The sequence below is a fragment of the Acipenser ruthenus genome, chromosome 30, assembly GCF_902713425.1.
Source record: "Acipenser ruthenus chromosome 30, fAciRut3.2 maternal haplotype, whole genome shotgun sequence".
Taxonomy (NCBI): Eukaryota; Metazoa; Chordata; class Actinopteri; order Acipenseriformes; family Acipenseridae; genus Acipenser; species Acipenser ruthenus.
The window spans coordinates 11,114,190-11,129,855 of NC_081218.1; the positions used below are offsets into that span (position 1 = coordinate 11,114,190).

A 15,666-nucleotide genomic window follows, 5' to 3' on the forward strand; every position below is an offset into this window, starting at 1 on the left:
TGCCATAGGATGAATGCCAATAGAATCTTCCTTAAAAAGCACTGCTCTGCTCGCCCTCAGAAAACTGTCCACACTAAATAAATAGACGCAAACCTGTTCTAAAACCAAGTTTAAACTTATTGTTTATACAAGGAAGGAGATGTGGAGTTGGTTATTACATCACTCACACTGTAGGTGTAAAGGCAAGGTCATGGCTGGGCTCTGGCTGCAGTATGTATTTGTAGCTAATTCACTCAGAAAAACATACAGAGCGTGAGGACATGAGTCACACTCTACGAATCAGTGATACATATAACGAGAAAGGCCTGTAAGATAATAATGAAACTGCAGTCCACTCAGTAATATACTATAAAGAGAAAATGTACACATTTAGTTTATCAAGTTCAACAACACACACCTGACCTTGTTATCTGCACACTGTGGTCAATCAAGCTCATAGTAAAACCTGGATAGGTGAAACTGCTATGTAATAAGAGTCTTGTTTTCATGTTTGCAGAATAGGCATTGTAATGTATGCTGGTTGTTTACCACTAACTAAGAGCTGAGTTGCTGACATTGAAATTGAAATTCCCCTTGTGGTGTCAAGACTTTTTTCAACTACAAAACCCCAGTTTAAATTTATCATGAGAATGCACAAAAAAACCCTCAGCCAACATAAGTTAATGTTACAGTCTGCTCTTTGACATGAACCTCAATTAAGAACCACTTCTCTATGCATTTACTGAAAATGTTTACTTCATGAAATCTGTATCTTATTATAGCATCTAGAATGACTACAACTGTAGCAACTTGGAGAGCAACAAAGAAGGCCTTCTAATCAGTTACTGTACTTATACGGCCCTTCATTTTAATATAACCGGTAAACTTTTACGATAAGCATTTGCTAACTTTCAGTTTTAAAACTTAGTAATGGTTCACAACATAACACAGTGCAATGATCACAGTATCATGTAGTAATTGTAGGACAGTATTGCCACGTGTGAAAACTTTAACAATATAAAGCCGAATTCATGTCTTGACCTTTAACTCGCAAGTATTTCTGGGGAAAAATCGACAGTATATCCTGCCCAACTCATGTGATAACTTGGAAAAGCTTGGAAACGCCACCTTTTCACCAACTTGAGTTAGCTGTCCATAGAAACGAGGTATAATACAGAGTTGGGGAATCCCAGCAATCATCTGCACTGTACTGTATGATGGTCAGAGCTGGGTCTTTGCTGATTTTCAGCTGCTTGTGTTGTTTCAAGAGACAATTAAATTTCATTCCCTGCATTGAATTACTAATCTGTTTTATTAATTCTATACTAGCTCAGGGGTTTCAGATCAACACACAGCCAAAGTGTATTGAACCTGTATCCTGCTCTTCTCAATAAGGCAAATGTGCCACCCAGTGGCAGGATCCGGTACTACTCAGAAACCAATACTAATATAACACAAGCAATTAGACACAGTCATGGTATGGTACAATAATATATTGTATTTGACAGACTTACATATATGCATGTAGACAGATGGATAGGGAAAGCTGGGCCCTTTCTGTTGTTATGGTAGATACACAATGACTATGCTTTTCCCTTGCATTTCAAGTGCTTTATCAAGCATGACCATAGTTTTCTGTGCTTCATTATAACTGCATCCAATTTACTACCCTTTGCAATGCTTTTTACCATGGTGATAGAGAGGGAGCCAGAGTAAACTTCTTTAAATAAAAAATATAAAAAAACCACAAATACAGAAATAAACTCTGTACTGTTGTTTACGCAAAAATATAAATTAATTTACAAAACGTGACGAGCACTTCTTTAGGCGAGTGGTAGACTTCCTGGCGGATATCGAAAGTGCTGTGCATGTGAAGTAGTTAATGCTGAAGCAGGAGACCCTGTAGAGACCGAACCGGTTACCAGCCAGTTCCATCCGCCGCTGGGAATCAGACACCAGGGCTGGTGGTCAGAGCGCCGAAACTGCAAAGAAACGAGTGTGAGAGTAACATCCACCCCCCACCACGGCAAAACAAAACCAGAGCGATCAGCACCATAGTCTCTTGTGTCTCCACATGTTGCAACGACTGTTTAAGAAAAACATACCTGGAATTTTTCTATTCATTGTTAACATCCGGACAACTTTTTACACATATACATTTAAAGCCTGTTTCAAAGCTCTTTTCAAAATGTCCGCTCTAGTGCACTGGGGTTTGAGATCTGTCCTCTAAATCACTGCAGGAAGAGCGATTTAAAAAAACAAAAACAAACACACACAACATATCAAGTGCTCTGGCTTTTCTGTTCCGTACCACATCATGGATCGTTATCGCTGTGTTACCTGTTTGACAACGTGGGCAATAATCCTTACACTATCAGTGCGCTAGAGCAGACATTTTGAAAAGAGCTTTAAAACAGACTTTAACATTATAAGTGTAAAAAGTTGTCAGGATGTTAACAATAAAAAAATAATTCCAGGTCCGTTATTTAAACAGTTATAGCAGCACGTGGGGACGTGGAACGCTACTTTTTCGGAACCCCGCTACTTACTCTTTAACATTAACTTATTTCTCAAGTGCCTTGGAGAAGGTTCTGTGTTGGCTGATCAGCATTTAATTACAGCCCCCCCTATAGCATGGAATAGACTAAGATTACGTTTATTTTAATTAGCAGATTAGTTTGGTCTGTTGCTGGTCATCTTGCCAGGACACCCTTGTAAATGAGGCCTCGGTCTCAATGGGTTTATGAATGAATGAATAAATAAATAAATAAATAAATGAATGAATGAACAGTAACCTTAGTGGCACTGTAATTACACAATTAACAGGCACTGATCATCTCATACAATTACAAAAGCAAAGCGATATTACCATGGAACAAAATACATAACACGTGTGTAATCAACTGGACTTAAAAGTATTACCAATGTAGCTACTTCCAGTATTTCCTATGTTACTTGTATTCCGCTGCCCGGAATACAAATTCAAAACGTCCTTCTGGACAAGACCTGGGGTCTAACTGAATCTCCTGAAGCTCACCTCTCAATGATACAGTTATTGTGCTGCAGCTCCTGTGCCACTGCCTGCATCTCGTCTCTCAGAAGCCGAATCCTGGAAAAAAAACGTGAAACACAGCATTTAACACTGCATTCCCTGAAAAACAAATATATCTTTTTAATCTTGAGGTTAAAAGCACTAAAACCAGGATTGCAGACGAGCCCGGCTCTTTTGCATTGTGGTTAAGACGCTCGCTAGCGGTGCGCAGGGTCGCTGGCTTGTGCACAGCCTCCGCCCTGTTACACAACACTGTAATGTATTTATTTGTGAATGGCCAGGCCTTAGCCAGATATATTTGGAAGTTAGAAAGTGCGAGAGTTTAGTAAAGGTAAAGGTAGGTATGCTGCCGGAAGAAAAATATGTAAATGCTGCTATTCTAATATAAACAATTGTTCAGAAAACTGAAAATGCTCTTATTCTAACTAACATACTGATAGGAAAATCAAAATGACAATTTTTTGGAGAAGGTTTTGCTAGATGCTAGAGACGCTGCTGGACTTTTTGCACTGATGCATCAGTGAATACAGATAATTGCCTTTTGATTCTCTCAAGAACCCAACGCTCCACAGGCATATTCCTAAAAGACCCGAACTTCTACTCTGCCCACCTCAGAGCCATCTGTGCGTGGCTGTCCTCCAGATATGCGGTTGACGGGTCGGGCCAGGGCGCCTCCTGCTGGATCCTCAGCAGAGCGTTTTTCAGGGTCTGTGGGAGAGAAACAAACGAAACAGGAGTCTGTGCTTTAACATGTACCTACTGAGTTTCTACTGTTCTTTAATGCACTTTCATGGGCTTTAACCATGGTCTGTCACCTTTTAATAGGGGCATCAATACCATGCTGGGGCATTGGATTAGTACCCCCTACTTCCCCACACCATGTAGTGCAATGCCTGGTCTTCCTTGGAGGTCATGTGTACAGGCACTGACAGAGTCCTGCTCCAGTGTGGAGGTGGTATCAGCCTCCCTTCTCGTTATAACACACAGGCTATTCCCCTGTACTCTACTGGACCAAGCCCCAGCATCTCCACAGGGAAGCCAAGCCCCAGCATCTCCACAGGGAAGCCAAGCCCCAGCATCTCCACAGGGAAGCCAAGCCCCAGCATCTCCACAGGGAAGCCGAGCCCCAGCATCTCCACAGGGAAGCCGAGCCCCAGCATCTCCACAGGGAAGCCGAGCCCCAGCATCTCCACAGGGAAGCCGAGCCCCAGCATCTCCACAGGGAAGCCGAGCCCCAGCATCTCCACAGGGAAGCCGAGCCCCAGCATCTCCACAGGGAAGGCGAGCCCCAGCATCTCCACAGGGAAGGCGAGCCCCAGCATCTCCACAGGGAAGGCGAGCCCCAGCATCTCCACAGGGAAGCCAAGCCCCAGCATCTCCACAGGGAACTCGAGCCCCAGCATCTCCACAGGGAAGCCAAGCCCCAGCATCTCCACAGGGAAGCCAAGCCCCAGCATCTCCACAGGGAAGCCGAGCCCCAGCATCTCCACAGAGAAGCCAAGCCCCAGCATCTCCACAGGGAACTCGAGCCCCAGCATCTCCACAGGGAAGCCAAGCCCCAGCATCTCCACAGGGAAGCCAAGCCCCAGCATCTCCACAGGGAAGCCGAGCCCCAGCATCTCCACAGGGAAGCCGAGCCCCAGCATCTCCACAGGGAAGGCGAGCCCCAGCATCTCCACAGGGAAGGCGAGCCCCAGCATCTCCACAGGGAACCCGAGCCCCAGCATCTCCACAGGGAACCCGAGCCCCAGCATCTCCACAGGGAAGCCGAGCCCCAGCATCTCCACAGGGAAGCCGAGCCCCAGCATCTCCACAGGGAACCCGAGCCCCAGCATCTCCACAGGGAACCCGAGCCCCAGCATCTCCACAGGGAACTCGAGCCCCAGCATCTCCACAGGGAACTCGAGCCCCAGCATCTCCACAGGGAACTCGAGCCCCAGCATCTCCACAGGGAACTCGAGCCCCAGCATCTCCACAGGGAACTCGAGCCCCAGCATCTCCACAGGGATCCCGAGGCCCTAGACGTTTCTAAGACAACGTGACTCACCTTGCTCTGGTGATCCTGGCATCCCTCCAGCTCACCAAAGAGACTCTTGAAAACACTGTTGAACTCTCTGAGCTGAGTCTTCATCTCGAACAGCGCGCTGGAGAAACATGGGGTGGGAATAAGAAGGACAGTGCAGTGTCCTTTAGTAGCTTCATTTTCACTGCTCCCCTCATCACTTCTTTGTTTTCTAATACATCTGCTCAGCTTGGAAAACACCTGACAGAACAGAACTATAGGAACACCCCTCAATAGTTCTGACATGAATATGTCTTTAAGAACACATTTTTAGGATCCTCATTAAAAATGTAGATCCTATTGCGCTGATCGTGTCTGTCTGTCTGATCATGTCCGTCTGTCTGTCTGACACAAACATTTTTAGGGTCTCCATTCAAATGGTGGACCCTTATGCACAAGTTGTAGATTAATGTAGATAATGTGCCATCCTTTAGTTAAAATCTGTTAACACCGACAGGCTTACCTTCACTGCACTGCTTACCTGGTCCAACAGCCAGACACAGAGAGCACAGCCTGGTACTTCTGTACACATTCATCTCGGAATAAGGACTTCACTTTCTTCACATGCGTTGTCAAGTTAATCCTAGTGAAGCGCCAAACGAAACGTTACCAACATAAACCTCATACAAAGCACTGTAGCAACAGCCATCAATGCACAATTTGAAGAGAATTTGCTTGAAGTGCGTCTTCCTAATGTCAGAATATTCGCATTAAGGTATTGAAGCGTATTATTTATACTTACTTTTCAAACTTGTGTATCTGTTCATCGTTATACAACAGGTCTGTAAAAAGTAAACATGGTTATATTTTCAGATTTACTGGCTTTTCTTCTGGGCATCCACTTGACCTTTCACCTCTAAAAGGCACAGACTGAAATGCTGTCTGCAGAGCAATCGGCATGACGTCTGATTTGACATTTGAAAAGGTGAGAAGCAGACTGATTATGAGTGCACTCTGTCATCAGGCACCTCTGTGATCAAGGACACAGACCACACTTAGCAGAAATCATTCTGCAATGTATTTGTTGAGGTATCATTAACCCCTTAAGGACCATAGATTGTTTAGTCTGAACAGCGTACAGAGACAGAGATAGATACGTGATGTTGCACTCTCGTGACAGGTCTTAGCACACTTTGATATCTATAAAGCAAAAGTGTACAGTGTGTGTGTGTATATATATAGGCAGCGTACTTACTGACTGTCATTTTGTCTTTCCGGTACTGATGGTATATTGCCAATATCATTTCCAGCAAGTAGTCCATCTTCTGTGTGCTGAAAGAAAGCAGTGGGAATAGCTGCAGTATTTGAGGTGCAGAACAACAATTCCCATTCAGTCGGCATTGGCAGGGCTTTGCCGATTGGGCAAACAAGAGCAGGTAAACTGCAGTGAAGGGCAATACATTGAACCAAGCCAGACCAGGACCAAGCCCAACTCAGACCATGCCCAGCCTAGGTAAGACCCAATCAGATCCGACCCAATGTTAAACAAGCATACCTTTATAAAGGTTTACCGTGGTATAACATGCTAAAACCACAGTAAATGCATATTACAACCATAAAAGCAAGATAGACTACAAAATGACATTGCAAACTTGTTGATCTCCCATCAATAAAAGACTAAATGCCCTTCTGGACCTTGAGATTTCTTTAGAAGTAATTTCTTTTACTGAAAGGCTCCCAGTACAAACTCAGAAACCTGGCAATAATTCAACAGTTCCAGCTCCGAGAAGCTTCAGGGCATTGTTCAAGGTTCAGGAATAAAAACAGAAGTGACAGAACAATGAAACACGAAAGCCCCGTGGTCGAGCTGCAGATAAATCTAGAGCAACATAATATTGCGGTCTGAAGACAGCCTAGGATGTACTGTGCCTTTTCCCTCAGTCACTCATCTAACATTGGTGTAGACACTGCCATACTAAAATAAATAGAGAAAGAATCAATTCAACTGGTGCCGCGTGATTATGTGTGTCTCTGTGAGTGTATGTCAGGGAGTGTCTGTGACAGACAGCGAATGAATCCTAGTCAACAATCTCCCTCCTGACCTGTGAAGGCGCTGTGTAATGGGAACAGTGTGCCCCGGACTGGATGGTTTGACAGTTCATTCCAGGGTCAGTTGGAAGTCGGTCATCCAGGAAGGGGCGGAGCCACAATACCAGAAGTCATCGCCTTAATGCGATAGGCGATGTGTCAGTCACGGATTGGAGGATACGTGATTGGACTCGCCACCGAAGGAGGCGTAACTCAGGGTATTTCAGGGGATGTGGCCGAGCAGTCTGGTCCTTCGATTGGTAACGGAAAGGAACCGTTTAGGAAACGGAAGTAATTAATTATCGTGCGTGTTTTGTTTGTTTGATTGATTGATTGTGCTGTTTTATCGTTTGTCACTGTTAGACAGCTAACACTAACTGGGAGCTGTCGCTACAAGCCAGCACCAAAACCCAGACTACACTGCACCACTGTCTCACAAACTGTTGTCTTTCACCCCACCTGCACATGAGCACTCACTGTCTGGAGAAGTGACCGTGTCTGTGTTGGGTGTGATTATAAAGTGTCGTATTACTTCGGGACTGAAACCCGTTTTGCACGGAGCGATACACATTGCTGTGTAGAGCCCATGCTTATTATCTAAGTGTTGTTGACATGCAACCCAGTCAAACAAAGGAGCTCTTTTATTGAACTTTCACTGTCTGGTGTGTGTTATTCCTGTGCACTGTGTGTGTATGTGTGTTTATACTCACGTTTTATCCTCTGCTAGTGTTTCCGAGTGCTTGGACCACTCTGCTTTCATTCGGTCCAGTTTGTTTTGAATGTCATGGATGCTGTTTATGTAACCCAAGAGGGTTTCCTGTAACTGAAATGGAAAAGAAACCCCAGCAATGCTTAACAAAGAGCTTCTCCTCAAAGTCAATCTCTGAATAAGAGAGAGGAGATGCAGATGCGAAACTCCAAATGGAAGAGGAGACGTCAGTGCTCTCTGTATTCCTCACAGTACATACCAGCTGCAGCTTCTTCCTCTGCTCTGGGTAGTCTTTGAGCTCCGGCACATTGGTGTCCACTGCAAACCCGCAGCTTGATTGAAAACGAGTTCAACGTAATAGCATTAGGCAGGACAGCAGCAGGAGGGCCAACAGAAAAAGAAATTATAGAATGATAAAACACAGAAAAGTACTAAACAAATGCTGTGTGTTCTGGATAAATGTACTGGAGTCTATTAGCTACACTGCCAAGATACTTGTAGCTACAATAAAATGTATACATTGTTTTTTATGCTAGCTTTTTAGAAAAGGCTATTATAAAATAGCAGTCACGTTCCACTTTATATTAAGGGTCTCTAAATACATAACCGAGTATGTCACTGCAATGCAACTACACCACTATTACAGTAGAACAGGGAAGAGAGCTGTTTTTTTTAAATTTTTTTTGCTTGTTGTGGGGAAGACGAGTCAGTCAGAGTTGCACAATGTGCTGTGACTCACAGCCTGTACACCCTCTCCTCAGCACTCTTGCAGAAAGACAGCATCAGGTTCAGCATGTTGATTTTCTGTACCGCATCCAGCCTCATATTTTCCCTGTTAACACAAAGCATACCTAGTTAGGAGTTTGTATACAAAATTAGGATGCAAAGTTAAAAAGTTTTATCAAATCAATATGTTTTATCAAATCAATACGTGGAACCCATGTTAAATCATGGTAGACTATAGTAAATCATAGTACAAGTATGTTACTCGTTTACATGGATAGAGATGGTGTTTCATACAGGTTTTTGTCCATACTTACATCAGCCAGTAAAACCCTTGCAATACCAATGCCTGCCATTTCAGTAAGGAGTGGCTTATTCTTAAATACTGGTGCACTGCGCTCACTATGCACTGAGAAAAAGGAACAAGAAAAGAAACAGAACTCTCACATTGAGCACTGAAATGATTAACAGTAAATGATAATAGGTTTAGACTCTTTAGACAATAGTCAGCTGTTTATTTGTACAGAACACACATACCTTTGACAAACTGTAATCGGCAAGAACATCAAACCTTGGTGGAAAAAACGGGATTTCAGCTTTAATGAAAGCAAAGAAAAATAATTAAAACCAGAACATCACAATGTTGGCCATTTTATAAACAATTTCTTTAAATGAAACATGGAATAAACTACAGACTGACTAAGCATTGCTGTTAAATGAAAGACATTGGTATTTGTATTCCACACCCAAATTTGCTAAATTCTTTCCTTCAGAAACGGTTTGTTATGTTCAGGAATGTACCATTCAGCTGTGAAATAGGTTATCTATTACACAATATCCTGGACAAAATGTCAAAGAGAATCTGTTGAAAAAGCTACTGAAAAGACAATGGGGGTGGTGCAGTCTCCTCTCCTCCACTGATATCACCGTCGCCCCCTGGCTTACGTTCGCGAAACTGCACTCCGATGGGCTTCTCGGGCTTCTCGGGCTCCAGGCTCACCACGAACAGGGGCTTATCTTGGGAGGTGGGGGGGAGGCTCCCCACCTTCATGCTGGCCTCGAGGGGGTAGTAGTGCCCCTCAAAGAGGTACTGCTGGCACTTGGGATGGATCCTCGCCAGTTTGAAAACCTCCTCCATTAAAATAGAGGCCCTGTCACGGCAAACGAGAGAGACGACTGCATTTGTCCTTCACCCAAGTTAATCAGGCATGTATACTTTCGAGGTGTACTTTCTAATTCACAAACTCATTTACTACTTACTTAGCCCTTTCAGCACTGCAAAGAGACAATCCTACCAGAACTAAATAAATAGTTTCAGTGTCTTGTATGGGTTTTATAAACACCTTTAACAAGGACAACTTCACAACCTAAGATACTCCAAGAAACATGTTTTAAGACACATTTTTACTCCGTGGATGAACAGAACAAACTAGTGCCAACTCGCCTGGGCCCAGCACTCACGTATTATAAGAGTGGATGTAGATTTGGTGCAGCGTGGCCTGCTGCAGTGAGAACACGTGGATCACCACTCTGTGAATGATATCCGTGGTCCCAGCGAAGAACTGGTCGAAGCCCCAGCACGTCTCCTGGTTCGCTTCCAGGATATTGGCCAGGACTGGAACCAACTGGGACTTCAGGCCTCTGCAACAGAAAGGGAAGGCTGGCTTGCTTGCTGGCTGCACATGCAAGTCTTTCAATTGTGTAATATAAAAAGCGGTGCGAGGACACTCACGCAGAGAGCTGACACGCGACCGGCAGATCGTAGCTCCACTCTATCTGACCGTCTTCCAGACGCTGAACTCCCGATATCGCCCCCCTCGGCTTCTCCGTGGTGATTTTATACCTGGAGAGAAGAACAGCTGAATCACTGAAAGATACTCTTTAAATTACAAAACAAACAGGATCCACAGTTATTTCACAAAGGTACAACATTCAAAACCAATTACAAAAGAAATATACACAGCGGGATCAGTGGATATCACATTTCACACAGCTCTTTGTATCTATCTATCTGTTAATCAAGCTTTCTCTTTACCTGCTACACAGCTGCAGTGTTTCTGAATCTTGGGCCGGGGTTTAACAAATACCACCATAAGGATAAATTACGATTTCAGTAGCAATTCAAATTGCCGCAACAAAAAACATCTAAATCATAGTGTGTTTGTTTTGTCACTTGGGTATATCTTGATAGTTAGTTGTAAATGTGTACCCTGCCAGTGCCCGTGTATATCTCTGCGTGTGCTGTGGTATGCGTACATGATCTGCTTGTTCTTGCGTGGTCCTCCGAAGGGTATGAACGGCAGGCTGCCAGCGGCGGTGTGGTAGAACGTCACTCCGATGCTCCAGAGATCCACTGCCACCCCGTAGGACTTCTGCTGCGGTTTCCTGAGCACGGCTCGCTCATACAGGTCCGGGTGCTATGGGGACACACAGGGGCATGTCACGAGATACACATGCAATCTGGACTTACAGGTATGCACGCTACAAAAATCCCAGGTAAAAACAGGTTGACACACTTCCACACATACATTGGATTGGAGATCTGCATCCCCTCCCCTCCGGTCACTTTGTTACTCACTAAGTACTCCTCTGTCCCGTAGAGGGAGAGAAACTTCTCATCGTCCTCCAGTTCCCGGGCCGCCCCGAAGTCTGTGAGCTTGTAGATGGAGCACCGGTCCTCCCCCACGCGCCGCATGATGTTACCAGGCTTGATATCCCTGTGCACCACCCCGTTCTCACGCAGGTGGTTCATCCCAGCCACTGCCAGGGCAGAGCACACAGACAGTCAGGGCATTCACAACACAAAGTGCCCTCTCGCCAAGGCATTTCAAAAACATTTCTACCACTGCTTGTTCGAGGAGCGTTGCGTGTAACTTATTCTGTAAAACCCAGGTCCTCAAAAAAGCACTCCCCTACAAAAGCATCATTTGTCTTGGGTAGACAGTAGTTTTCTCAATAACTCGTGCAAAAGAAAGTCATCTAGATCCTCTGTAAAATGTAAGTGTGACAGACAAACAGCCTCCAGACTTTGATACACTTAAAAACTTGCGCCATTAGGAAGTCTTATTACAATTGACCGATAGAAAAACAGACCCTTCGTGCTAAAGGACGACCATGGGAAGTTTGTTCAAGCATTCCTCCAGACAGAGAGCATGCAGATCTCTACAGTGTGCGTAGATTGCCAGGTTACACTGTAGACCTGCACTCACCTACACACTGCAGCACTATGAGGAACTCAGACTCCGGGAGTCCGAACGCATGCTCTGGGTCCTCCAGCTGGTTGAGCAGACTCCCTCCGGAGCAGAACTCCATCACCAGAACCTTCTGCTTGTTGTTGACATGGGTCTGAGAAAGAGGAATGGAAGCTTTTCTTAGATCGCAGACTACAGTATTAAAGAGAGAACAATGTGAATCAGAAAGCAAACACCACGGTCACATTGATAGCCCCCCTATAATTTTCAACCACTTCTCTTTTTTCATTATACCCTTGTTTCCTTTACTCCACGACACATACTTCCTAGAATGTGGAACTTTGGTAACTTCAGTGAATTCCAGCACAGACATGTTCCTGGGTTTCACAGTCCTTGGGTCAGTTATCCAACCCACAAAGTAATTCCCTACATCCCCTGGTTCACTACCACGGCTCTCTGCTTACCACCTCCTCCACAGCGAACAGCTTGACAATGTTGACGTGGTTCAGCTTCCTCAGCATCTCAAACTCTCTCATCTGGACCTCCAGGGGCCGCTGGTAACTCACGTTGTTGAACACCTTCACTGCAACCAGCTCTCCGGTTTTCTGAGAAACCACGGCAAACACTTAGCATGATTCACTGTTTGATGCACTGCTGTCATGCATTCTGTACCTTGAAAACACCATGTTGGTAAAGGTGTGATAATATTGCTATAACACAACCTGCCTTGAGAGTACAGTAGCAGAGACATCTAAGATGGTAAGCTGACAAGCTGGGTGTCTGCCATATCTAACACTCGCTTGTCATCTTCTTTGACATGCTTCTGCGCTGATTATACAATGCGATCACCATAGTTTAAAATTATTTGCCATGTGTTTTAATATATGCTTCAACACAATGAAGCATGCTTACCTTTGCTTTACCATACATTCACTGTTATCAAACTTTGCTGTTTCACTGTGGTAAGCTTTTACAACGAATCAAAAAGACAAGTACACATTTGTATTATTCTGTGTGAGAAACAGAGGGATTAGCATGAAGTTAAAGGCAGTGAGCGGAACCCTTGCTTATAGTCACAAATATATTCCTCCACGTGATTTAAGATCAGCGCATGCAGGGCTGCTGTGCCTCCCACAAGGACACACAAAAAGCAAGGGAGAGAGGGAGCTTCAGTCACTGTGCTCCCAGACTGTGGAATGCCATCTCATATCAGACGTGCTACATCATCGTGGATTGAAGTCAAAATTAAAAACCTACTTTTATAGTTTACCTTTAAAACTGTGTTTTACAATGTGTACATTTTTCTTTTTACTTTAAAAAAAAAAAATCTTTTTAACAATATATTATACCAAACTATTTCTACTCTATTTCTCTATACAAATGTATTTTATTTGTTTTGTCTTTTACAGTGCTTTGAAAGACGCTATATAAATCTGATTTGATTGGTCACTCCCACCTTGTTCCGTGCTTTATACACGCTGGCTGTCGCCCCCTGACCCAGCACATCATCCAGTGACCACAGGTAGTTGACCGTGCTCAGCATTATCTTTTCAGACTCCAAACAGTCAGCTGGCTTCAATTCTACACAGAATAAGGGAGAAGGAAGCTGTACACCACTGGCAATACCTATAACTGCTCCTGTTCCAACAATAGCAGGTAGTGTACAGAATATACAGCTATGGCCAAAAGTTTTGCATCACCCTATGGGATGAACTAATTTTGCTTCATGAAGTCAAATGAAACCAGCTGAATAATCTTACATTAACATATTGAATTACATACCACTTTGTAGTATTTCATGTACCTAATGAAAAACTGACAATTAAAAAATGACATTTCAAAATCTAACATGAAATACTGTACTACTATTATGGCTTCCAGTAGACTTTTGCAATATCATTTTGTAGTTTGATTACATGATGTTGAATAAAAGATCTAAATTAAGTCATAATACAGTTTTTTTTTTTAAATGTATTTCTCAATCCTAAAATTCTAAAGTGATGCAAAACTTTTGGCCAGAGCTGTATATCAAAAATAAAATAAATCAAAGCCAAGGAAGATGAGATGGTAAACCAAATAAGTTTAGCATCATTTACTCTGTTTTCCTTCTGTACCTTAAAAAGAAAAAATGTCAGAAAGAGCTTATGCCTTCAAATGGTAAACAAATCCACGTATAGAATATTTCTATGAGTCTCTGGTAGAAGCTTGAACAGATAAACCCATTCTTGACACATTTGCACACTGATCTGTTCAAATACTTCTGTTACTATTAAAGCCGACTACCACTTGATATTGTTTAAAGTGAGGCTTAAGGAATGTGTGCTGGTTGAACACTTACCTGTCTGTGCTGCTGGTTGAAGATAGCAGCTAGGCTGAGCGGTTCTTACCCATGCAGGTGAACACGTCCACACTGCGTCAGTCCCTTGTGAAACAAACAGGTGCTGCAGTGTTCTTTAAAACTTCACAAAGGAAGCGGGCAACTTCCTGCCTACAAAATACGATAGAAAAAAAACCAAAAAATACCAAAGTTCCATTGACCCAGTTTATAAGATGCAGTTAACTTTACACGGGCAGTTTTGAGGTTACGGGTTAGAGCAGGGGTTCCCAAACCGGAACACCTGCGCGCGGCAAGATGGTTTAGAGGGACAATATTCTCCCCAAATAACCGGCAAAGCAATGTACGTTTTACATTAACACTGCTGTTAGATGCTTGTGGTTAGCACATACCACAGTGATGTCAGAACAATACCTCAATAACACTGTGTACCATAATACAACGTGTCAAGAGAACACAATGTCACATTTGAGGGGTTATTTTTGAGACACCCTGCCGTTTTCAAAGGGATTTCTTTATCAACATCCCTTGAACCATATATTTAAAGCATACACATACAATGCATTTGTGTGCATGCACATTATACACATCTGCATCCATATGTTTTGGCTACATTCACACACCGCATACTGTACCTAACAATGCACACTACCTTCCTAACAGCTTGGGGATGTTTTGGGACATGCGCATACTGACTCCCTAATAGCTGCATAATAGTGCATTTAAGAGCATAACACAATTTACTTCGTTTTAATACATTAAAGATGTCGATTTATTCGTACAGTTGTATATCGTTCACTGGTTTCATTTTTAACTTGATACATTGAAGCCGATTTCATGGAACTGCGTGAAAAATGAATAGGCTACTGAAATAATCTACAGTAGCTATTGGTTCAATAATACAAGCATTGATTTTGCATATAAATCAATCGCTACATAGTGTATTATTATTTTTTTTAAATAAATGAGACAACTCATTTTACATTTGCAGATCGATAGATTTTGCTCTGTAACAGATGGCACAAGAAAATAAACGTACCTTTTTTTTTAACGTGCTTCTGTTTTGAACACTTCTAGTCCCCAAACTATAAAAAGGGTTGTGCAATCGTGGAATACCCAAGCAAATTACTCGCTCTGATAAAGTTACGAAGTACCTGAACTTTATCAAGGCTCCTAACTGCATTAACAAAAGACAGGAACTAACGTCATTTTCGCTTTGTTACTTCCCTTGTTCATTACATGTTTTGAAACTTATCTTCTTAAAGAGACAGGACTCTAAAGACTTACGTTCAAAGTTTGACAGTGGAACGCGGTGGAAACAGACGAATTTTAAATCTCGTTTTATTTAAAGTTGATTTAGAATTGACACTATGGAACTTACATTTGTGTAGCGTAGTCTTACAAAAACGTTATTTAAAAAAAAATGTTTATCCTAGATTTTTGCTAACAACCATTTGCTTCAAAGTTAAATAAATTGAATATATTCATTTAGTTTACCTGTATAAATCTACAAAGTTAAAAGTACTGTATATATATCACACCATTCCTGTGTACTGGCCACTTCACACCTACTACAATAAGGTCTGC

General features: G+C 42.9%; 1 protein-coding gene across 1 annotated transcript; it reads right to left on the reverse strand.

Moving 5' to 3' along the window:
- Positions 1-1,457: 1,457 nt before the first annotated feature.
- Positions 1,458-15,298, reverse strand: LOC131702759 (inhibitor of nuclear factor kappa-B kinase subunit epsilon-like). The gene is made up of 22 exons (XM_059004846.1): positions 15,119-15,298; positions 14,083-14,232; positions 13,201-13,325; positions 12,209-12,349; positions 11,763-11,898; positions 11,132-11,313; positions 10,810-10,970; positions 10,286-10,396; positions 10,015-10,194; positions 9,499-9,704; positions 9,091-9,149; positions 8,871-8,962; positions 8,570-8,662; positions 8,090-8,162; positions 7,832-7,944; positions 6,289-6,365; positions 5,836-5,875; positions 5,575-5,676; positions 5,079-5,175; positions 3,642-3,739; positions 3,017-3,088; positions 1,458-1,961 (listed from the first exon to the last, which is right to left on the reverse strand). Exons 3-22 carry the CDS (start codon positions 13,285-13,287, stop codon positions 1,928-1,930), a joined length of 2,154 nt encoding a protein of 717 aa, XP_058860829.1. The 5' UTR covers positions 13,288-13,325; positions 14,083-14,232; positions 15,119-15,298; the 3' UTR covers positions 1,458-1,927.
- Between the last annotated feature and the right edge of the window lie 368 nt (positions 15,299-15,666).